General features: G+C 41.7%; 3 protein-coding genes across 3 annotated transcripts in view; 1 reads left to right on the top strand and 2 right to left on the bottom strand.

The window, feature by feature from the left end:
• Positions 1-1,705: 1,705 nt before the first annotated feature.
• Positions 1,706-6,859, bottom strand: LOC306934860 (E3 ubiquitin-protein ligase TRIM17-like; the record flags this gene model as incomplete). The annotated part of the gene is made up of 5 exons (XM_079517669.1): positions 6,387-6,859; positions 5,828-5,923; positions 5,000-5,233; positions 3,493-3,637; positions 1,706-1,821 (listed from the first exon to the last, which is right to left on the bottom strand). The coding sequence occupies exons 1-5, from the start codon at positions 6,849-6,851 to the stop codon at positions 1,706-1,708; spliced, it is 1,056 nt and encodes a 351-aa protein (XP_079373795.1). The 5' UTR covers positions 6,852-6,859.
• A 3,578-nt stretch (positions 6,860-10,437) lies between these two features.
• On the bottom strand, positions 10,438-18,424 carry LOC306934859 (E3 ubiquitin-protein ligase TRIM7-like; the record flags this gene model as incomplete). Its single annotated transcript, XM_079517668.1, has 6 exons — positions 10,438-11,975; positions 12,124-12,201; positions 13,828-13,972; positions 15,457-15,690; positions 17,343-17,438; positions 17,960-18,424. 6 exons carry the CDS (start codon positions 18,422-18,424, stop codon positions 11,452-11,454), a joined length of 1,542 nt encoding a protein of 513 aa, XP_079373794.1. The 3' UTR covers positions 10,438-11,451.
• Positions 18,425-24,550: 6,126 nt separating this feature from the next.
• The window catches only part of LOC306935775 (exosomal polycystin-1-interacting protein-like), a 7,947-nt gene continuing 6,624 nt past the window's right edge, over positions 24,551-25,873 (top strand). Inside the window, exons 1-2 of the mRNA XM_079518974.1 lie at positions 24,551-24,622; positions 24,879-24,999. The gene's annotated coding sequence lies outside the window, so the exon portion shown is untranslated. The remainder of the gene's footprint in view (positions 24,623-24,878; positions 25,000-25,873) is intronic.

The raw sequence follows: 25,873 nt of genomic DNA, 5'->3' as shown, positions 1-25,873 counted from the left end.
AACCGAGCTCATACTATGCAAGAATTATAAGGCACACAGCAAAACCCACTGAGCAGACTTTGATTATATTCTAACATGTCTGATGAGACTTAAGTGTCACTTTTACAAATCCTGACAATATTTTAACAGACCACTTTTTCACCATATAACGTATAAATGAGAATTAAAGGAGCAATGCAGAATCCAACAAAGAAAAAAAACTTGAATGGAATAAATCCGATGCGAATTAGCAACCAAGCGCTATCAAACATCTGCCCTTAATTCCTTCATTTTGGGATTCTGGATTCACCGTTCAGGAACATTTTACAAACTAAAACTAAAATCATCACCGGGTTGGTAAACGATAGAAATGAAGTAATTTCTTGGGTGAACTAGTCCATTAAATGTGACTTTGCGTCCCTAGGCTTTCCGCAGTACCCGTGCAAAGCCTGGTTTTCATTCGAAATTAACCTGCCTTATCCCGCCTTCCGAATCCCGTAATTTGCACACACACCGTATATACAGGTATGCATGCACCATTTCTGTGACATATGACTGATTTCAGTAGAACCATCATTCTCCTCACCCTCACTTCATTACATTACAGAGTATTAAACAGCCGCTGGACTCATCTAATTGGCAGCCGAGGTCCAAACACCTCTATGTAAAACGTACTGTGTTTTTAGCCACTTGAAATATTGGGAAAATAACCTCTTTATTGAAACTGGTGGTGAAGGTATGCAGGGTATGTAGATCATCTGTAATAACTTTCCTATAATACAGTCCCAGGATTCCACTGTCATAATCTAAATACACACAAAATAACGCGTTCTTGACCAATGAAGGATGTAGATTTATGCTTCCGTGTTCAACTTTAATTTCTGAAGACCAGACATCAAATGACATTTGATTTACCCCGTCATAGGGGTAAATCCGAACCCCCCTACTCGTTTGGTTACTTAGTATCCCAAAATATGCAGTGTTATGGGAAAACGTAACTTGCCAGAAATGCTTTCCTCCTGTGAAGGATTGTGTGGCCCTAACATGATTGTCTTCCAACCTTTCTGGGTGTGGTTCATGTGGCTGGACTTCTGGGCTTGTATTCCGAGCCACAGTTCCATCAGGCGACACCCAAATGAAACTGGCCGCAGTTGTCAGATCAAAGGTGAGAGACTCTGAATCTGTGGAATAACATTCAGAAAATGTGTACAAAAAAATGTGTACTTATTAGTTATTTGTTTTGTTTTACAGAACAGAATATTATTGAAACTTTTACTTGAATGTGTTTTGTTGTTGAATAACTCAATTCATTTCAAAGATGTACTTACATTTAATCAGCTTACTCAATGGAGCATTCAATGATGTCAAATCAATGTCCAGGGGCTGTGCAGCGATGGGGCCTTGGTCTAGGAACAGACAGAATGGAAATCAGAGGAATATTTCTATATATATCGGGTGGTGTCTGGCTTTGAGTATCTGGCTGTGATCAGTAGCAGTGTGACCTGCTGCACTGATCTCAGCTTTAAACCTGCTCCAAACCATTTACAGTATATAAGAGGAATATATCTTCCTCTTTGTCATCAAGGCCTGGGAGCTGCATAAGCTTAATGAGATCATAAAAAGACCAACTCTGTTGTTGGCATAGAGATGGATGGGCTGAAGGTAGTTGCAGAGAAGAGGATGAGGGACAAACTCAACTCATCCTGGATAACCTCTCCCATCCACTCTATGAATAACCAACGCTGTATTCAAAGATGTACTTACATTTAATCAGCTTACTCAATGTAGGATTCACTATCGTCAACGCAATGTCCAGAGGCTGTGCAGCGATGGGGCCTTGGTCTAGGAACAGACGGAATGGAAATAAGAGAAATATTTCTATATATATCGGGTGGTGTGACTGGTGTCTGGCTTTGAGTATCTGGCTGTGATCTGTAGCAGTGTGACCTGTTGCACTGATCTCAGCTTTAAACCTGCTCCAAACCATTCACAGTATATAAGAGGAATATATCTTCCTCTTTGTCATCAAGGCCTGGGAGCTGCATAAGCTTAATGAGATCATAAAAAGACCAGCTCTGTTGTTGGCCTAGAGATGGATGGGCTGAAGGTAGTTGCAGAGAAGAGGATGAGGGACAAACTCAACTCATCCTGGATAACCTCTCCCATCCACTATGACAGGTGGCAGAAGAGGCCAGAGGGTGAGAACTTTCAGCCAGAGGCTCACTCTACCTCAGATGAAAACGCAGTCTTCCTTTGTGTCAACTGTACTGTACAGTACAGTACAGTACAGTACAGTACAGTACAGTACAGTACAGTACAGTACAGTACAGTACAGTACAGTACAGTACAGTACTGTACAGTACAATGTATATGAACTCCCACCTTTGTATTTAGAAGTCATGTAGCTACTGGTTGTCCCATTGTGGATTGGTTCAAAAACTGTTACAGACTGTTAAAACTCTAATGCATGTGGTTCTGTGTCAGGCTGCTCATGGTTGTGTGGTTAGGAAGGAATGTTGAGATGGTGTTTGGTGTACCGTTTTTGTAGTTTTCGTATTGTTTATTGTATATTATTTCACACCATTCTGCCCTAACATCTTCATTTCCCTTTGGGATTAATAAAGTGTATCTAGTTTAATCTAATCTAATCTAATATAAGAGCATCAGACATTGCTGTAAAACGTAGCCTGCTACTTATTGTACATGTGGGAAGCTACAATTAAACCACACCACAATTTACAGTTTAGCCCTGTTCAGACTTACTAGACGTTCAGGAAATGTGGTGGCATGTAACGGTATTCATGTCTGAAAGTCACGTGGCTTTAATTGTGTCCAAATTCTCAAGGAACCTGAGGACACCTGTAAGGAAGTCTTCTGGAAAGTGTTTACGGTTTGATTCTTTTATTTAGGTCTTGACAATTTAATCCAAAAGGAAGAGGTCCTTGTCTGGTTGAGGTGTGTGGAGAGAGACAGAATATTAACACCCTGAGCGGCATAAACGGAGGTCTCCGTCCTATCAAATAGTAACGCTCAGGACGGAGATTAATCACAGGACGGAACTGTATTGATATCATAACAGAGCACACCGCTCCACAGACTGGGAGCGCCTGTTGGGCAACATTTGATGTCATTTCCGGTTGGGACGTCATCCAAAATGTTCCCCCCCATTTTAGTGGATGAGACCGAAAATCTTAAAACGTGAATAACTCTTGATCTCTATCAATCCATGCAACTCTAACCAAAGATTATGTTTTTGACGGCCCATCGCGGTCCCGTTGCTAGTCACGTTAGAATTAATCATACCTCCCGTTGTTGTCGATCACCTCAGGGGTGTTTTGGCTACATCTAGCTACTTCAGCTACATCCAAGATGGCGCCTGGTGCACCTTGAAATGTGCTCCGTTGCTGCAAATCGCTGGGCGCTCTGATTTAATGGTCCTAAATACCTCTGGGCGTTCGGGGTGTTAAAATGCTATCGGTACTAAACTATATCAGTGATGATGATGCTTCTTACCCTTCCATATGCTTGTGACAGCAGTCATTAGTTGTTCTCTGATGTCTCTGGACTCTGTTAGCTTCTCCTCAGGGTCAAAGGTCACTCCATCAGAGGACTGGATTGCTGATGCATGACTTGAACGTCTTTGCAGTGAATTATAAGCCTGAAAGATTCACATCACATTTCTATTCTATTGACATTCATCTGCTTTTATAAAAGGACAAGTTCCACAAATTTAAGCTCAGCTGATAAAGGTGAATACACGTTCATGTGACGCCATACGTCTACGCTGTCTATGCTCATTCAAGATTTTTATAATTGTATATACTAGAGCTGGAGTTGGAAATGTATGCCCCCCACCCAGTTATTATGTCTGTGTCCCCTTTAGTTCTTTGTCAGGCATGATGTCAGAACATCATTTTGATGTCAGAACAGGCCAGCTCCATATATGGAGATCTAGGGGTGATCAGGTGTGATCAATTGGCTAATTTGGGCCCTGTCCAGAGCCTGGGCAGAGGCCTTTTGTGGCGGTTCTGGACAACCGTGGGTCCGACTGACTCACGGCCGGGCACTACACTGCACTCCCTGTGTGATTGTCGAATTTGAAGTCGGTGGGGCGAACGGTTCTCGACTTACTTAAAACCGAATAGACTTTAAAAAACAGTTGTATTGTCACATCTACACGTTTTCTACTAAGCCTGTGTACTTGACTCTGCACCCAGGACCAGTTATCAAATCGGGGTGATTAGTCTTTACAGGTTTGTCTTCATGGCTATCCTTCTGATTTAGGAGTTAATCGAACAAATTGATTATTTATTTTTATCTTTTTGTTAATAATATATATTATTTTTAATAAAAAGTCAGCACTTGACCAGGAAACCAGGTTCAAATCTGGGGTAGAAAAGGAAAGTTACATAGCGCAGCTTTGAGTCTGTCTGTGGGTTTTTACAAATGAGCCTGAGAGTGCTATTGTAGACCACACCCAGCTCAAAAACAGCTTTTACACACTTATCTCAATGAATTGGATACACAGGACCACAATGGAAACAAGCCCCTAGGACCTTTTGTGTTATCCTTTTAGCATCATGGTAAAATCGTACCACTGTACTATTTGCAAACTGGTAATAAAATATTAAATCAATCAATCAAACTTGAGCAAAGTACCAAACTCTCAGGGAAACTGCCTTGGATCTGCAATAAAAAAACACCAAATAGACCAAGTGTGAAATAACCTTTTAGGTGTTGTTTTTGAGGGGCGCTAGCCCCTCCTATACACAGGTTTAATGTTTGTCTTTAGTTCAAAGTTTCTTTTGTACACACATTGACAATGAAGGGAAAATTTAGTCATGTGTCGTTTACGTCATATTCTCTTTATTGTTAATGGCGTTTAATGTTTGTGTTGGCACCGTTTGTTTTACATCACCATTACATCAACTAATCAACATGAGTTAGACTTTAATATATTAGCGCCCCTCACTTCACACGGGTGTGATTTTTTTATGCTGTTCCTTATGTGGAAACCCACCTGCATCACTCTGTAGGGGTCCATGCTTTTCAGGTCGGCATCCATGTTGGAGACCTCATCCTCCAGGGTCTTGCAGGTGGCTTCCATCTTTGTGACCTCACTCTGACTTTTCTGCAGCTGCCTTTTCTCCTTTTCTTCCATGGAAGCCATCAGTCGTCTCTTCACATCAGTGATGGCAGATATGAGTCTGGACAAATCAACCTCCAACTCCTCTTTCTGAAGCGTAACTGACTCCTAACAGAGAAAGAGACCAGAGGCAAATAATGATGTATTTGTATACTACAATTAATGCAGAAACATGCTTTACAAGATACTTAACAAATATCAATGAATAGATAGTACAGAGCATAGTCTAGATTGAACAAGAAACAATATGAAGAATATAACTTCCTTATTACAGAAAATGGTCATTATTCATTATGAAAACCAATGCAATAATGCAGTACAGCCACTGGATGGCGGTAACATCTCAATATAGTAGTAGTGTTAATGTGAAGCCATCTATAGTTTTGTTTTTAAGTGGTGCAACCACTTCATTAAGTAGCTTTGTGTGCTGTGTCTGAGCACGGAAATAGCATTTGGTTGGTTTTTAAAACCAAGTGTTACTGTTGTGCAGCCTAACACACACATATTAACTGTATATAATATGATTTCAGGTGTATCAGTACAGTACAGTACAGTACATTACATTACAGTACAGGGACCCCCTGGGGACGCCCACACAGTAACTTTTGTAGAAAGAAAGAAAGAAAGGATGGGTATGATAGAGGGAGAGAGAGAGAGAGGTTGCGTAATGTGGATTAAAAAAACAGGATACAATAGGATTACCTTAAATGTTTCCATGTTCATCTGAGTTTTAAGAATGTCTATCTTCATGTTGCGTGCGATGTTTGCTGTCCTGGTCTTCTCATTTCGTAGCATTATCTATCAAAGTACAGTAAACTAAAGTGAACACAAACGTTTCCATTCTGAAGAAACGAAACTTAAATGTATGGACACAGGCAAGTCGAGGCAGGCAACTGCTTGCACGACTAGAGTAATACAAGTGGGCAGTCCCGACTCCCCATGCAGTCACCAGACAAATATAACCAGAACATATTTTGTTCAAGCCATATACACAATAGTTTGTTTGTTTGATTGATTTAAGTATATATTAACAGTTTGCTGAATTACAGTACATTTCAAGCACAACTCAATACAAAAACTGTTAACTGTGAGTGGACGACACCATAAAGCATTACACTTGTTTATGTTTACAAGAGGGTCCGGGAGGCAGACTTTGGTTCGACATAGCATTGGTCCGACCGGATTAAGGTTGGTGAGGGATCCGTTAAGGCTAAAACGACCGGATTAAGGTTGGTGAGGGAACATTATCTGTTTTTCTTACCTTTATTTGTGGTATCTGCTCAGCAGCTGGCACAGTTGTGTGTGTCTTATGGTCATCAGCACATTGAGCACACAAAAGCGAGTTATCATCCACGCAGAAAAGACTCATCTCTTGGTGATGTCGAGAACACATGACTTTGTTCTGTCCGGCTGCCATTGTTCTGTCCGGCGGTGGTGAGTCGCTAACGCTCTGGACCAGAGAGTCCGGGTTTGGATCTGGAACCAGCGGTTGGTCTTGTAACCGCAGGCCGCTGGCCATCTCCTCCATGATGAGGTTGACAGACAGAGCAGGTCTGTGAGGGAAACGTGTCAAACAGAGAGGACAGCTGATGTCCCCTTTCTCCCAGTAGGTGTGGATGCAGCCCCGGCAGAAGGAGTGTGCGCAGGGCAGAGTGACCGGGCTGGAGAACACATCCAAACAGATGGAGCAAGTCAACTGCTGCAGAGGAACCCCGCATGTCGCCATTATTCCTCTCAAAATGCAACGATACGAGACTGTGAAGAATTGAAAAGCCTGGTGGTGACGCAAGGTTAGTGAATACTGAAGAATCGAAACTTATGAAGAAGGAAGGAGTCAAGGGGAGGGACGAGTGACGTGTCCAGTTCAGAAGAGTACGATATTGAGGGGGCAGAAACCGAGCGCTCGAGCGCTGTTCATGCAGCCTGAAAGGGAGACAAGCTGGAGCTTGAAATACATTGTTTTCAACGAGGGCGTCGCATTAAGAGCTATTTTAGGCATGTGTGCAACATGACAACTGTTTTAAAGTATTGTACAGTGACAACTAAAGTCTCTATAATGTTTATGTTGTACCATTACTACAAAACTATCTAAAATAAAGGGATTTAAGTCGACCATTACAGCTGGGCTGTTGCCTGGGCTGGCCTGGCACTGGCGTAGCTCATTAGATGTGCTGTTTTTTCTTCTTTTTTTTGCATTACTGTTTGACTTGATGTTTCTATCTCTTGCATCTTCATTTTTACGCTGACTTTCTTAAGCTGACTACAATATGAATGACATAGTTTCAAGAGAAAAGTTTATATTAATTAACACCAAGCATTTCAAATAGGCCTACATCAGTCAGTCCTCTCTCTCTCTATCCCAATGCATCCAGTCAATAATGATACATTTATGATACAATAAACGACAGCAAAATGCTCCACATATAAGGAATACAAAAAAAAAGAAAGAATTAGAAATATTAACATTACTACTAATAATGTTAATATGTGGTGTAAATGTGGTATAAATCAGTTATTTGGAGCAAGAACTTGAAATCACTCATTAAACCTGTACTGCAGAAAATGGGGGGGGGGGGGGGGGGCATAGCTGTACACTTGCTGCCTTGATGCTCTTTCTGAAATAAATGTAAAATGTAAATAAATAATGTTCTCTCCGTGTGAAAAGAGAGTGCACAGATTAGTGAAGTATGTGCAAACCATAATCGCACTTGCTGCCTAGAGAGATCTGAACACGCAACAGGATTCGTGTCCTGAACGCTCCATTTATCAAGGTGTTTATACTGGAATAAGTTATAAGCCTGCGTTGAGACTGTACCAGACCCCGATGACATCTATCAGCCATAGATTATACAAAAATGTGTTTTACAAAAATCTACCAGTTGGTGGCGCTATAACAGGCCAATGTGAAAAGGGTGGGATATATTCCTCAGCCTATAGTAGGAAAGTCTGTGAAAGATTTCACGTAAATTGCACACTGCGTTCATGATTTGAGGCTTTTTGTTTCAAAAGGGCCAATCCTGCAAACTTTGAAAGCCAATGTTAGCCAGATCGATCCATGTTAGACAGATCCATCTTGAACACATGACTATAGAGCGTCGCAGTCCCGCCCCCTACCATGGACCAGGAAATTAATCCCAATGCATTTTTCCCATAGACATTTCAAAAAGTATTTATTTAAAGACGGTAACGCCACGGACAAAGCCAACTCGAGTCGTGACAACTCAGACAACTCAACTCAAACACAAACAATATTTTGGACCAAACAAATAATTACAAAGAAGAAAAACAACATAAGTGTTTTTTTCTTCTTTCTAATTATTTGTTCGGCCCAAAAAAATGTGTTTGTTGTCATGATTTGTCACGACTCGAGTTGGCTTTGTCCGCGGCGTAAACGTCTTTAAATAAATACTTTCTGAAATGTCTATGAGGAAAATGAACGGAGAATCATTTCCTGGTCCAGGGTAGGGGGCGGGACTGCAACGCTCTATAGAGATAGTGTGTAACGATTTGCGGGATTTTTGGACAGAATCTGGAGGAGTAATCAAAAAATTTGTTTTTCAAAAGTCGGCCTCCTGGTGTCACTATAACAGGCCGTTCTGGCATAGGGGGGGCATAGGTTCATCGTTGGCATCCAGGGAGTGTGTGTGCAAAATGTGGCATCGACCGGGTTAACGGTGCCGGAGATTAGCTGTTCACAGATGGACGGACGGACACACGGACGGACGGACACACGGAGGAGTGCAAAACATACTCTCTCCCCATGCCTTCGGCCTGGTGGAGACAATAAAACAGAGAATAATGTGGTACAGTGATAGTGAGGGGACAATCCCTATGGTTCCAGGGTCCATGTGGGAACATGAAAAAGGGTCATTATGTTTGCATTTTTCAGGGTCAAACCATGCCCCATCACAGTGATTTTTACATCATTTGACAAGGCAGGCACAACAACAGCAAGGCTTTGAGACTCGCCCAAGTGAGCCACTAGGCCAAGCGAGTGCGCCATCTTAAGCTCGCTCAGTGGTGCCTCTCATGGCTCAAGTTCGCTTGAGACGGTGCGCCTCTGTCACGGTCAAAACAGTAGCCATCATCAACCCACAGAATAACGGCAAAACATCTACTGAGCTCGTCGGTAGGTCAGTATGTCACCTACTACAGACCATTCAATAGTCTGATTAAATGTGATAATGTCCCATTGAGTGCATTGACAGCATCCGAAGGGGGTGCCATAACTCTGTGAGCGTACAAATCCATTTGTATATTCTCAGAGTTACCCACTTGTTAGGGTCTATTTGGTCCCCCTCAAGGAACCGAACCCTGAGGGTCCCTGGACCCCACTGGTTTAGAGACCACCCGCTTCAAAATTGTACATTGTTTTTTTTTTTACATTGAAGCATGTGTTAGGCTATCTAACATCAGCAGGCCAGCTAGCGAGCTACTGTAAACAGTCCTGTAAACAGACTGCCTGCAACACAGGGAACTCTGGTGTAAACTGTAACAATGGCTGCCAAGCAAGTGGGGTCAAACCGCTGTGACGACGTGGAATTCCTTAAAACGAACCCGATCGATTCCGCCGTTCCGCGCCTCTCCACTCGGAGGTGGGGGCTGAGTGGAGGAACAAACAAGCAAGCAACTTGAATGAATGTCATTGAATTTCATGTCTAGACAAGACTCAATTAAGACACTACTTGATATGAATCAAACATATTTGGCTAATAATAAATTAATGAACATAATTTCAAACATTAAACCATTTAAACTTCTTCACCTGAACTGAACCAGCTCGGTGAAATAACTCAGTACTCAAACATGTTAATTGATATACATTTTATTTATAACTGCCAATGTATTTGAAATGTACAACGCACAAAATGTATGTCACCATAACCAAACATGTATTTCTACTTGAGTCTATAATTTTGTTCTAAATACCTGCAAATTGACAAATTGTACATAACTCCTGTACTGGACGCTTTATCGTATAAAGTAAAAAAAATAAAGAACTAGCCCATATAACACATTATATGCTGTTTGTAACTTAAAGTAGTATTTAACACGGTTCTGTATGTGAACATCTGACATAACATTCTATGTTCTGCATCTAGACTAGAGCCATACTGTAAAATTGATTCCAGCCTACCAAGAACAATGTATACATTTCACCTGGGCTGGCATTCACCGCCATTGCCAGCATTGACATTAAATGCCGGCAAAGCTACCTATCCTTTAATCACTTGAAACATGTGAAATTATCCTTTACAAATGTTCAAAAACAGCCTCACAATGCTGTGTTGTGAGTTTGTAGATCAGCCATTTTCACAATTGAAAATTGTTGTGCGACAAAGTGTATATATTCTGTAGGGCTTAAGAGGTTAATTACAAAATGATATAACGATAACTGAACGACTTCTACAAACATCTGTCAAAGGCATCACAAATAAAAGGCATACAGTGTAATGTACATATACAGTGCCATCTAGCAGTGAAGAAGAGAAGACTATTGGGATTGCATTTTTTCCAGTCCATTAGTTTTTAGCCAGTTTATCTAAGAGCTTAACATCAATGGCTCCTCTTTCCCCTCAAAGGGAGGTGGAGAAAAAGAAAAAGGGAGCAATCCCTTCAAAGATGGTGTCCAATGAACACCTCCTCCAAATACTTCAGTGGAGACTTTTCACTTCCCATTACTCAACTTCAACCAAGCTCATACTATGCAAGAATTATAAGGCACACAGCAAAACCCACTGAGCAGACTTTGATTATATTCTAACATGTCTGATGAGACTTAAGTGTCCATCACTTTTACAAATCCTGGCAATATTTCAAGACCACTCACCATATAACGTATAAATGAGAATTAAAGGAGCAATGCTGAATCAAAAAAGAAAAAAAACTTGAATGGAATAAATCCGATGCGAATTAGCAACCAAACGCTATCAAACATCTGCCCTTAATTCCTTCATTTTGGGATTCTGGATTCACCGTTCAGGAACATTTTACAAACTAAAACTCTCATCATCACCGGGTTGGTAAACGATAGAAATTAAGTAATTTCTTGGGTGAACTACTCCATTAAATGTGACTTTGCGTCCCTAGGCTTTCCGCAGTACCCGTGCAAAGCCTGGTTTTCATTCGAAATTAACCTGCCTTATCCCGCCTTCCGAATCCCGTAATTTGCACACACACCGTATATACAGGTATGCATGCACCATTTCTGTGACATATGACTGATTTCAGTAGAACCATCATGCTCCTCACCCTCACTTCATTACATTACATAGTATTAAACAGCCGCTGGACTCATCTAATTGGCAGCCGAGGTCCAAACACCGCTATGTAAAACGTACTGTGTTTTTAGCCACTTGAAATATTGGGAAAATAACCTCTTTATTGAAACTTGTGGTGAAGGTATGCAGGGTATGTAGATCATCTGTAATATCTTTCCTATAATACAGACCCAGGATTCCACTGTCATAATCTAAATACACACAAAATAACACGTTCTTGACCATTGAATGAGGTAGTTTTATGTCTCCGTGTACAACTTTCCTTTCTGAAGACCAGACTTCAAATGAACTGTAATTAGAATCCAGCTTATAGGGGTAAATCCGAACCCCCCTACTCGTTTGGTTACTTAGTATCCCAAAATATGCTGTGTCATGGGAAAACGTAACTTGCCAGAAATGCCTTCCTCCTGTGAAGGATTGTGTGGCCCTAACCCGATTGTCTTCCAACCTTTCTGGGTGTGGTTCATGTGGCTGGTCTTCTGGGCTTGTATTCCGAGCCACAGTTCCATCAGGAGACACCCAAATGAAACTGGCCGCAGTTGTCAGATCAAAGGTGAGAGACTCTGAATCTGTGGAATAACATTCAGAAAATGTGTACAAAAAAAATGTGTCCTTATTAGCTATTTGTTTTGTTTTACAGAACAGAATATTATTGAAACTTTTACTTGAATGTGTTTTGTTGATGAATAACTCAATTCATTTCAAAGATGTACTTACATTTAATCAGCTTACTCAATGGAGGATTCAATGATGTCAAATCAATGTCCAGGGGCTGTGCAGCGATGGGGCCTTGGTCTAGGAACAGAGTAACAGACAGAATGGAATCAGAGGAATATACTGTATCGAGTGGTGTCTGGCTTTGAGTATCTGGCTGTGATCAGTAGCAGTGTGACCTGTTGCACTGATCTCAGCTTTAAACCTGCTCCAAACCATTTACAGTATATAAGAGGAATATATCTTCCTCTTTGTCATCAAGGCCTGGGAGCTGCATAAGCTTAATGAGATCATAAAAAGACCAGCTCTGTTGTTGGCCTAGAGATGGATGGGCTGAAGGTAGTTGCAGAGAAGAGGATGAGGGACAAACTCAACTCATCCTGGATAACCTCTCCCATCCACTCTATGACAGGTGGCAGAAGAGGCCAGAGGGTGAGAACTTTCAGCCAGAGGCTCACTCTACCTCAGATGAAAACGCAGTCTTCCTTTGTGTCAACAGTACTGTACTGTACTGACTGTACTGTACTGTACTGTACTGTACTGTACTGTACTGTACTGTACTGTACTGTACTGTACAATGTATATGATCTCCCACCTTTGTATTTAGAAGTCATGTACTGTAGCTACTGGTTGTCCCATTGTGGATTGGTTCAAAAACTGTTACAGACTGTTAAAACTCTAATGCATGTGGTTCTGTGTCAGGCTGCTCATGGTTGTGTGGTTAGGAAGGAATGTTGAGATGGTGTTTGGTGTACCGTTTTTTGTAGTTTTCGTATTGTTTTGTATATTATTTCACATCATTCTCCTCTAACATCTTCATTTCCCTTTGGGGATTAATAAAGTGTATCTAGTCTAATCTAATCTAATATAAGAGCATCAGACGTTGCTGTAAAATGTAGCCTACTACTTGTTGTACATGTGGGAAGCTACAATTAAACCACACCACAATTTACAGCCCTGTTCAGACTTACTAGACGTTCAGGAAATGTGGTGGCATGTAACGGTATTCATGTCTGAAAGTCACGTGGCTTTAATGTGTGTCCAAATTCTCAAGGAACCTGAGGACACCTGTAAGGAAGTCTTCTGGAAAGTGTTTGATTATTTTATTTACGTAGGTCTTTAATCCAAAAGGAAGAGGTCCTTGTCTGGTTGAGGTGTGTGGAGAGAGACAGAATATTAACACCCTGAGCGGCATAAACGGAGGTCTCCGTCCTATCAAATAGTAACGCTCGACGCTCAGGACGGAGATTAATCACAGGACGGAACTTTATTGATATCATAACCGAGCGCACCGCTCCACAGGCTGGGAGCGCCTGTTGGGCAACATTCGATGTCATTTCCGGTTGGGACGTCATCCAAAATGTTCCCCCCTATTTTAGTGGATGAGACCGAAAATCTTAAAACGTGAATAACTCTTGATCTCTATCAATCCATGCAACTCTAACCAAAGATTATGTTTTTGACGGCCCATCGCGGTCCCGTCGCTAGTCACGTTAGAATTAATCATACCTCCCGTTGTTGTCGATCACCTCAGGGGTGTTTTGGCTACATCTAGCTACTTCAGCTACATCCAAGATGGCGCCTGGTGCACCTTGAAATGTGCTCCGTTGCTGCAAATCGCTGGGCGCTCTGATTTAATGGTCCTAAATTCGGGGTGTTAAAATGCTATCGGTACTAAACTATATCAGTGATGATGATGCTTCTTACCCTTCCATATGCTTGTGACAGCAGTCATTAGTTGTTCTCTGATGTCTCTGGACTCTGTTAGCTTCTCCTCAGGGTCAAAGGTCACACCATCAGAGGACTGGATTGCTGATGCATGACTTGAACGTCTTGGCAGTGAATTATAAGCCTGAAAGATCCACATCACATTTCTATTTTATTGACATTCATCTGCTTTTATAAAAGTTTTTTTTGTACAAATTTAAGCTCAGCTGATAAAGGTGAATACACGTTCATGTGACGCCATACGTCTACGCTGTCTATGCTCATTCAAGATTTTTACAATTGTATATACTAGAGCGGTGCACGTTGGGCACTGGCCTACTTGGAACGATGCAAGTTGGAAATGTATGCCCCCCACCCAGTTATTGTGTCTGTGTCCCCTTTAGTTCTTTGTCAGGCATGCCCAAATATGGAGTCTATGATGTCAGAACATAATTTTGATGTCAGAACAGGCCAGCTCCATATATGGAGATCTAAGGGTGATCAGGTGTGACCAGAGCCTGGACAGAGGCCTTTTGTGGCGGTTCTGGACAACCGTGGGTCCGACTGACTCACGGCCGAGCACTACACTGCACTCCCTGTGTGGTTGTCGAATTTGAAGTCGGTGGGGCGAACGGTTCTCGAGTCACGTGGATTACAGACGTACACACAGAGACATGGTGCATTTATAGATTAAAAAAACGAATAGACTTTAAAAAACAGTTGTATTGTCACATCTACACGTACGAGTAGGCCTACCTAAGAGTGTATAAGCAAACTTGGTTTAATGGTGCCTTTTTCTACTAAGCCTGTGTACTTGACTCTGCACCCAGGACCAGTTATCACATCAGCGTGATTAATCTTTACAGGTTTGTCTTCATGGCTATCCTTCTGATTTAGGAGTGCAACAGTTAATCAAACAAATTGATTATTTATTTTTATTTTTGTTAATAATATACATTATTATTAATAAAAAGTCAGCACTTGACCAGGAAACCAAATCAAATCTGGGGTAGAAAAGGAAAGTTACATAGCGCAGCTTTGAGTCTGTCTGTGGGTTTTTACAAATGAGCCTGAGAGTGCTATTGTAGACCACCCAGCTCAAAAACAGCTTTTACACACTTATCTCAATGAATTGGATACACAGGACCACAATGGAAACAAGCCACTAGGACCTTTTGTGTTACCCTTTTAGCATCATGGTAAAATCGTACCACTGTACTATTTGCAAACTGGTAATAAAATATTAAATCAATCAATCAAACTTGAGCAAAGTACCAAACTCTCAGGGAAACTGCCTTGGATCTGCAATAAAAAAACACCAAAGTAATGTGTGAAATAACCTTTTAGGTGTTGTTTTTGAGGGGCGCTAGCCCCTCCTATACACAGGTTTAATGTTTGTCTTTAGTTCAAAGTTTGTTTTGTAAACACATTGACAATGAAGGGAAAATTATGATGTCGTTTACGTCATATTCTCTTTATTGTTAATGGCGTTTAATGTTTGTGTTGGCACCGTTTGTTTTACATCACTATTACATCACCTAATCAACATGAGTTAGACTTTAATATATTAGCGCCCCTCACTTCACACGGGTGTGATTTTTTTATGCTGTTCCTTATGTGGAAACCCACCTGCATCACTCTGTAGGGGTCCATGCTTTTCAGGTCGGCATCCATGTTTGAGACCTTATCCTCCAGGGTCTTGCAGGTGGCTTCCATCTTTGTGACCTCACTCTGACTTTTCTGCAGCAACCTTTTCTCCTTTTCTTCCATGGAAGCCATCAGTCGTCTCTTCACATCAGTGATGGCAGATATGAGTCTGGACAAATCAACCTCCAACTCCTCTTTCTGAAGCGTAACTGACTCCTAACAGAGAAAGAGACCAGAGGCAAATAATGATGTATTTGTATACTACAATTAATGCAAACACATGCTTTACAAGATACTTAACAAATAACAATGAATAGATAGTACCGAGCATAGTCTACTCTAGATTGAACAATATGAAGAATATAACTTCCTTGTTATTACAGAAAATGGTCATTATTGTCTCCACCAGGCCGAAGGCATGGGGAGAGAGTATGTTTTGCACTCCGTCCGTCCGTCCTTCCTTCCGTCCGTCCGTCCTTCCGTCCGTCCGTTATCAGCTAATCTCCGGCACCGTTGGCCCGATCAATGCCAAACTTTGCACACACACTCCCTGGATGCCAACGATGAACCTCTGCCCCACATTTTCCAGAACGGCCTGTTATAGCGCCACCATGAGGCAGCTTTTCACATTTTCTACCTAAAACTGCACCGATCTGTGTGATACGTTGCATGCACACTCCCTAGAGGCCAAGGACAAACCTTTGACCTGCATTTTCCGCATCTGCCTTTTATAGCGCCACCAGGAGGCCGACTTTTGTAAAACAAATTTTTTTATATTACTCCTCAGGATTCTGTCCACAAATCTCACAAATCGTTACACAGTATCTCTATGGTCATGTGGTCAAGTCGGATCTGTCCGATATTTCATATTCCATCCTAATTGGCTATAATTGGCTTTCACAGTTTGCCCCGTTTTGAACAAAAGCCTCAAATCATGAACGCAGCATGCAATTTACGTGAAATCTTTCACACATTTTCTTACTAGGCTGAGGAATATATCCCACCCTTTTCACATTGGCCTGTTATAGCGCCACCAACAGGTTGATTTTTGCAAAACACATTTTTGGAACAAAATGCCTCAAAAACATGTTTATATTAATCCTAAACATTTTGCCAAACATCTCACACAGTCATATCCTCCTGGTGGAGACCTGTGCCCAGAAGGGCACTTTTTCTAGTTCATTATGAAATCCAATGCAATAATGCATTACAGCCACTGGATGGCGGTAACATCTCAATATAGTAGTAGTGTTAATGTGAAGCCATCTATAGTTTTGTTTTTAAGTGGTGCAACCACTTCATTAAGTAGCTTTGTGTGTGCCTGGCTGGCTGTGTCTGAGCACGAAAATAGCATTTGGTTGGTTTTCAAAACCAAGTGTCACTGTTGTGCAGCCTAACACACACATATTAACTGTTTATATGATGATTTCAGGTGTATCAGTACAGTACAGTACAGTACAGTACAGTACAGTACAGTACAGTACAGTACAGTACAGTAGAGGGACCCCCTGGGGACGCCCACACGGTAACTTTGTCATTTCTCAATTGTTTCGGACGTGGGGCGGCTCGCCGGAACCCTGGGCGCGTTCCTGCGGGTTTGGAAGTTCCGGGGACCCCCCAGGGACACCCACACGGAGTTGCACCACTTACTTCAAACGGGTGTGATTTTCCTTCCCACGTGCGTTTCATTTATACTTTTTTATTTATTGGTTGATGGGCGCACTGCACACTGCAACAAACAACACACACAGACTCACACACACAAACACACAAACACAGAAAGAAAGAAAGAAAGGATGGGTATGATAGAGAGGGAGAGAGAGAAGTTGCGTAATGTGGATTAAAAAAACAGGATAAAATAGTATTACCTTTAATGTTTCCATGTTCATCTGAGTTTTAATAATGTCCATCTTTATGTTGCGTGCGATGCTTGCTGTCCTGGTCTTCTCATTTCGTAGCATTATCTATCAAAGTACAGTAAACTAAAGTGAACACAAACGTTTCCATTCTGAAGAAACGAAACTTACATTTATGGACAGGTCACAGGCGAGTCGAGGCAGGCAACTGCTTGCACGACTATATAAAAGTGGGCAGTCAAATATAACCAGAACATATTTTGTTCAAGCCAAATACACAATAGTTTGTTTGTTTGATTGATTGATGTATATATTAACAGTTTGCTGAATTACAGTACATTTCAAGCACAACTCAATACAAAAACTGTTAACTGTGAGTGGACGACACCATAAACATAAAGCATTACACTTGTTTATGTTTACAAGAGGGTCCGGGAGGCAGATTTTGGTTCGACATAGCATTGGTCCGACCGGATTAAGGTTGGTGAGGGATCCGTTAAAACGACTGGATTAAGGTTGGTGAGGGATCCGTTAAAGCTAAAACGACCGGATTAAGGTTGGTGAGGGATCCGTTAAGGCTAAAACGACCGGATTAAGGTTGGTGAGGGAACATTATCTGTTTTTCTTACCTTTATTTGTGGTATCTGCTCAGCAGCTGGCACAGTTGTGTGTGTCTTATGGTCATCAGCACATTGAGCACACAAAAGCGAGTTATCATCCACGCAGAAAAGACTCATCTCTTGGTGATGTCGAGAACACATGACTTTGTTCTGTCCGGCTGCCATTGTTCTGTCCGGCGGTGGTGACTCGCTAACGCTCTGGACCAGAGAGTCCGGGTTTGGATCTGGAACCAGCGGTTGGTCTTGTAACCGCAGGCCGCTGGCCATCTCCTCCATGATGAGGTTGACAGACAGAGCAGGTCTGTGAGGGAAACGTGTCAAACAGAGAGGACAGCTGATGGCCCCTTTCTCCCAGTAGGTGTGGATGCAGCCCCGGCAGAAGGAGTGTGCGCAGGGCAGAGTGACCGGGCTGGAGAACACATCCAAACAGATGGAGCAAGTCAACTGCTGCAGAGGAACCCCGCCTGTCGCCATTATTCCTCTCAAAATGCAACGATACGAGACTGAAGAATTGAAAAGCCTGGTGGTGACGCAAGGTTAGTGAATACTGAAGAATCGAAACTTATGAAGAAGGAAGGAGTCAAGGGGAGGGACGAGTGACGTGTCAGGGCAGAAACCGAGCGCTCGGGCGCTGTTCGTGCAGGGGGACAAGCTGGAGTTTGAAATACATTGTTTTCAACGAGGGCGCAAATAAGAGCTATTTTAGGCATGTCACATGTGTGCAACATGTTTTAAAGTAGCCTATTGTACAGTGACAACTAAAGTCTCTGTAATGTTTATGTTGTACCATTACTAGTAAACAATCTAAAATAAAGGGATTTAAGATCATTACAGCTGGGCTGTTGCCTTGGCTGGCCTGTCACCGTAGCTCATAATTAGATGTGCTGTTTTTTTCCCTCTTTTTTGTACGCTGACTTTCTTACGCTGACTACAAAAACAATATGAATGAATGACATAGTTTCAAGAGAAAAGTTTATATTAATTAACACCAAAGCATTTCAAATACATCAGAGTCAGTCCTCTCTCAGTCTCTCTCTATCCCAATCCATCCAGTCAATAATGTTACATTTATATGATACAATAACGACAGCAAAATGCTCCACATATAAGGAATAAAAAAAAAAAAAAGGAATTAGAAAATATTAGCATTACTAGGCTACTCATAATGTTAATATGTGGTGTAAATGTGGTATAAATCAGTTATTTGGAGCAAGAACTTCAAATCACTGCTCTGAACGAACTGATTAATGACATAGGTAGGACATTGATTGAAAACTTTATTTCAGACACAATGGGTCCATAAACAAACAGGGGGAAAACAAGACAGTAAAAACAAAACAGTAAAAACAAAACAAAAAAAACAAAACAACAACATTAAACCTGCACTGCAGAAAATGAGGGGGGGGGGGGTAGCTGTACTTGATGCTGCCTTGATGCTCTTTCTAAAATAAATGTAAAATGTAAATATATAATGTTCTCTCGTGTGAAAAGAGAGTGCACAGATTAGTGAAGTATGTGCAAACCATAATCGCACTTGCTGCCTAGAGAGATCTGAACACGCAACAGGATTCGTGTCCTGAACGCTCCATTTATCAAGGTGTTTATACTGGAATAAGTTATAAGCCTGCGTTGAGACCCGTACCAGACCCCGATGATATCTATCAGCCATAGATTATACACAAGCATACTTTCCCAGAAACATTAACATTTTTACTGTACTTCCTACATTGTTGGTGTGTATACTGTTTCGCCGCTGCGCATGGTTGCAAGATACTGCTGCTACTACAACTGCTAGTCCTATTCACTACTACTACCACCACTACTGATGCTGCTAGCTTGCTACTATACTACAGTAATACTAACTATTACTACTACCAGTAAGACGCCCTGAGGGCGAGAAGCCACGCTGAAACAACAGAGCTTCTTAATACGGCACAGTTGAGAAGCAGGAGTTAAACATCAAAATCTGGTGTCAGTGAGGTCAGATGTAGAGTTGCTGGCCGGCTTCATGCAGATCTAGTATGTCAAACCATGTATGGCATACATGGGCAACTGGCGGCCCGGGGGCCACATGCGGCCCCCACCTTCACTTAATGTGGCCCTCAGGTTATATCAGAATACTGATATTATACTGATATATTATTGATTTCAGTACAAATCCAAACATGCAAACATGACCCGCTTTTGTCCCGCTTTTTTCCAATGGGTTTGGATTTAGTTCATAAAGTTATAACTACATTTTTTTCAGGATTTCAATTCAAATATAGCAAAAATAGCTGATCTACAAGCCGCGACACGTTTTGAGCTTGTAGATCGGCTATTTTTGCTACGACAGTAATATGCAATGTGCCCCCTCTGGAGTGAGTGTGGAAATATAGTGGCCCTCGCCATCATCAAAGTTGCCCACCCCTGATGTATGGCTATCCAGGGTTTGATGAGTGATCAGTGTCGTGATCTTCATATATGGAGATCCAGGTGATGATAGTCAGCTCTACATATGGAGATCCATGAGTTGTACCAACTTGGTTCATTTGCAAGTGTGACTCGTGTCACGGCAACCACACTGGTTATCATGAGACTGTCACAATATGGCCATATATTTCCATATATTTCTCCTGTTTTTCATTTACCAAAACACAAAGCACAATGAAAACCAGGTATGGCCAAGATTCATGGCCACAGGTATGGCCACGGTTCATATCTATCAGCCATAGATTATACACAAGCATACTTTCCCAAAAACATATTTTTTTTTACTGTAGGCCTACTGGCGGAGCGTGATGGAGCGACAGACGGGTTTAACCACATGAACTCTAGCATCCCTATTCTGGACATGATGGCATGTCATAATTGGCAGTTTAGTGAAAATAGGCACACAATTGACAAGCAGATCTACAAACTTGCGAGACATTGTAGGTTTAAGTAGTAAGAATAACAACTGGAATTGTGCATTTGATTTGTACACTTCCAAAACTTTGCTTGCAAAGCCCTTCAAGATGAATTCCACAGAAATGATCAGGGATCAAAACAGGACAAGTTGGTACAAGTGCAGTAAACTGCAGGATGTACTGCATAGTGCAGTGTGCATTTTAGAAAACAGCCATTCCTTGTAGCAGATCTGCAAGCTTGTAGATTGGCTATTTATTTTGCATTTATTTTACATCAGTACAATCAAAAGTATGTAGACCTACCTACAGTATAGGGCTTAAGTGCTTAATTGGTCTCTTTCTTGGTATTGTTTTCAGTGTAAGTGTATTTGGTGGAATAAAAGGTGTTTTACTTTTAGAACGACAGGAGCTCAACGACAGGAGCTCAAGAAGAACACACACACACACACACACACACACACACACACACACACACACACACACACACACACACACACACACACAGTGAATGTTAACACAGAAACACATTAACCACTAGACACAGTAAACTGGACCCGAGTTGGCTCTGTCCTTGGACCACTTTTTCCTTATACACAAAGTCTCTTTGCCAAAATAGCAGATCTACAAGCTCACAACATGTTGCAGACGCATGTATGTACACGTGTCTTTGTCTGAAGTTCCCCAGAGGATATAGATGCCGGGATTATTTTTAAATAACGCCTCCCTGTGCTCTGTGAGTGAATGTTTGATGGCTGTGGTTTAATACGTAACGGGACAGACAGTTTGATGGCTGTGGTTTAATACGTAACGGGACAGACAAGACAAGTTAGACAACAGACTTGAGCTTGGTTGCCATGGGTACCACACAACACGGGGGAGGGGGGGGTGAAAGCAAAGGGAGAAAGAGGCAGCCTACACAGACAGCACAGAGAAGGAGGAGAAAGCAGAGTAGGACGGACGGAAACAGTGAAAGCCGGTTGAAACGTAGTCATACAACGGGTTATATAAACTTGGCTTTACATACAGTGGACATCCTATGAGATTTGAGAGCTCCTTGCTCTCTGCTGCAGTGAGGTGTTCCACACAGACAGGACCACACTTCATACCGGAGACTGAGGTACAGTAAGTCAGAGAGAGAGAGACTGTGTGTGTGTGTGTGTGTGTGTGTGTGTGTGTGTGTGTGTGTGTGTGTGTGTGTGTGTGTGTGTGTGTGTGTGTGTGTGTGTGTGTGTGTGTGTGTGTGTGTGTGTGTGTGTGTGTGTGTGTGTGTGTGCGCGTGCGTGCGTGCGTGCGTGCGTGCGTGCGTGCGTGCGTGCGTGTACGTGTGTGTAAGTAAACAATGCTGTTTTGGTCACTTTGTGGGCCTTAGAATTCAAACGAAAGTAAAAAATCACACCCGTGTGAACTGAGTGGTGTAAGGTATTATATAGCCTGATCAGCTGTGGTCTGACGTAATGTCTGATGTAATGAAATCACACCTGTGTGAACTGAGTGACCATAGCAACCATGCTCATTTTTTAGTACGAACAAACACGTGGACACGTAAACTAACAAAGCCAGTTGTTGGAGTGGTTTACACCACTCAAAAATAACACCTTGGCTTATTACTTCAGATTTGATCAATGGAATCAGATTGCCAAGCCTTTAAGCACTTGGACCAAAAATAGCAGATCTGCAAGCTCAGAGCAGGTCTCAACACACTGTGAGCTAGATCGGATATTTAGGGCTCCATTTTCGTGACCGCTAAACCCCTTATCCCTAAACTTCTTTGCCTTTTTTTTACTATTTTGAAAAACATTTTTGAATAATTCAACTAGCCAATCTACATTGACATGTTGTGAGCTTGTAGACTGGCCATTTTAACTATTCAAAAATGTTTTGCAAAATAGTAAAAAAAAGAAGGCAAAGAAGTTTAGGGATAAGGGGTTTAGTGGTGACGAAAATGGAGCCCTTAGTGTAGAGGGAAAATAGGAGGGGGCTATAGACCACCAGGGGACCATTATATGAAATATAGGGTTAACCGGTTAGAGCTTTTTTGCTTTGGGGCCAAATGATAAGATTGCTGTGACTTCTTCTGAGTCAACACTGTTAATGTGAATGTTGAAACCTCTGTCATTTTGTGATAATAATGCGAGCAGTCAGCTCTGAGAATTCTGGGAAAAATAGGCCTAGTGATATGTGCCTCGGAGGCCCTGTATATCGTAATAAAAAGTACAGCTGGTTCAGCTTCAAGCTCAAGGGCAAGATATTTGAGAGGATGAGAACATTCCCAGGTCGACCTTATTTGTGCAACTCTACAATTTGCAATCCACTCTTTCACCCTCTCGCTGTCTGGCAGATATGCATCAATAAGTATCCATGCAATTTATCTTCATGTCTATGTTAGAGTTAACCACTTGAACTCCAGCATGCCTATTCTAGGGAGAACATTCACCAGCATTCTACAAGCTCATAACTTGTCACAAACAATAACTACACATAGCGAGCTTGGATGGATTGTGCAGTCCATGTAGGGAATGATACATTAACCCAGGTGAAGAAGTTCAAGTATCTTTAGTGAGGGGAGGACAGAGAAGGAGATCAGCCTGGGAATCGAAGCGGCAGGGGCGGTATTGCAGTTGCTGTACCACACTGTTGTGACAAAAAGAGAGCTGAGCCAGAAGGCAAAGCTCTCTGTCTACTGAGCAATCTTCGTTCCTACTCTCACCTATGGTCATGAAGCGTGGGTCATGACCGAAAGAATAAGGTTGCGAATACAAGCGGACGGAAATCATGAAATGAGTTTTCTCCAACGGGTGGCATTTTGAAAGTAGCTCTCAAGTCAAAAAAGTGCGGGCACCCCTGCTGTAGATGAAAGAAAGCGGTCAAAGTACATTTGTAACTCAAGGCCAGTTCTCTCTAAGACTAGTGGATTTAAGTGCTTAAAGACTAGCTTATGTTATGATTAACTATAAGATCATCAATTTAAAATGACCTGATCTAGGTTCATGTTAGCAGGGTCTAAAACTGAGTGGCTGAGAGCAAGTGAATATCAAGATAGATCTTTCTCTAGAGATCTTTCTCTAGTCACAGAAGGGAAGGAACTGAAATATATTGTATTTGTGGTGAAAGGGAGCCATGCAGAAATCAGCAAATTATCCAAAATAGCCTCAATAATAGTAATACGAGTTATCACTCTTATCACTCTGTATGTATATTTTAATTTGCCTAATAACAAATACAAAGTTTAACTAGTATCAGCATCCACAATTAATTTAACGATTAAAAACATGTAGAATATATATATAGCCGATCTCATACAAGCCCCATCGCTTCTGAAATGATCGTCTCCCTATCCACATTCGAGAGGCTAGCTCAGTTGACTTTAATCAAGCTCAAAATACTTTTTTACATCACGCTTTTACATCACTCTGAACCAACTAGACAACTTTGACTTGACTTCTCAAGTCAAAACCAGTATTAACACTAATACATAATCTATGGGTTCTGCATTGTAGTACTGGAGGCGTAGTAACCTTTCTCCTCCAGGAGAGGGCAGTACACAACATCATATTGTTATTAGTCACTAACTTGAGGGAGGAAAAATGTGGGGCACATGCCAGAAGAGGAGGAGAGAGGGAATGAGAGGGAAACGATGAGAAAGAAAGAAAGAAAGAGAGTGAGTGAGTGAGTGAGTGAGTGAGAGAGGGAGGGAGGGAGGGAGGAAGAGAAATGGAGGAACATGCGTAGAGAATGGACAGAGTTTGCGTCTCTAATGCTGTCAGAGCTGAGAACTGTAAAGACAGTAAGTCATATTATCTTTATTTCTCTCTTTTGTGTTTATCTCTCTCTCTCTTTACATCGCATACTCTACTATATTTCTCTTTCCGTTTCACTCACTTTATTTCTGTCTCTCTGTTTCTCTCAACTTATCTTGCTGTGATCTCTATCTCCCTCTCTCTCTGTGTCTCTCTTTCTGTCCCTCTCTAGTCTTACTGTCTTACTCGTGTCTTTCTCTGATAGTCTCTCTCTCTCTCTCTCTCTCTCTCTCTCTCTCTCAGCCAGAGGTTCGGGTCTTACAGACAGATGTGCGGGAAGCAGTGAGTGAGAGAGAGAGAGTGCAGACACAGAGTGCAGCAGCAGCAGCATGATGCTTCCCTGACAGACACCACTATCCTTCCTGTAAGTAACAGTTATGCGGACTGCAGTCAGCCTTATCCTATTGAACCTGTTATGTTATTTATTAAGATTATTTACTTATTGCGCCTCTGATTGTCTCTTGATCTTCTCCGCTCTTCTCTGAGGCCGCATTTAGTTATTGTATCAGACAAAGGTGGAACAAATTTGCACTGTATAAAACATATACAATATGCATGTCTTTCCTCCTCATTTCCCCTCCTCTCCTCTCCTATACAGTATGCACTTGACACTGCTATTTGCTATACATTGATCGACTGCGTTCAACTGTCTCTTAATCTATCAGAAGTCGCTGGTCTCTCTTACTGTAACAAGCTGCCACATTTCACAGAATGATCATTTGTCTGTAATGTATAAAGAAATGAAGGCACGTTTATCACACACATTTCATCATAACCACTTAAAACCTATTATGGATGACCAGAGTTTTCTGTTATAGTGGGGAAAGCTTTTGCAGAAAATGCAACACGTTGTGAGCTTGTCAATCTGCTATTTTCTGTGACAGCTTTCTCCACAATATGGATGCTGGCCTGGGGTGGTTAAGACATTACGTGGTTAAGACATTACATCAAGAAAGCAAAAATAAACGGAATATACAGCAACAACAAACAACAACACTAACAACAAAAAGTTAAGATTACAATTGCAATGCAAAAGAAAGATAAAAGAAGAAGAAAGGTAGCAGCAAACAGAAAGGTTTTCGCCCCTAAGAAATAAGAGTTGCAGCATAGCTGCAGTTTTCTGGGGGTTTGTTCCAGATATGAGGTGCATAGAAATTGAACACTGCTTCTCCAGGTTTTTAGCCCTGATTCTGGGTTCAGAAAGCAGACCCAGACGACCTGAGAGGTCTGCATGGTTC

This window comes from Electrona antarctica (genome assembly GCF_951216825.1).
Source record: "Electrona antarctica genome assembly, chromosome: 13".
NCBI classification, from domain to species: domain Eukaryota; kingdom Metazoa; phylum Chordata; class Actinopteri; order Myctophiformes; family Myctophidae; genus Electrona; species Electrona antarctica.
Note: the sequence above shows the minus strand (reverse complement) of the source record. Positions and strands in the feature narration are given on the sequence as shown.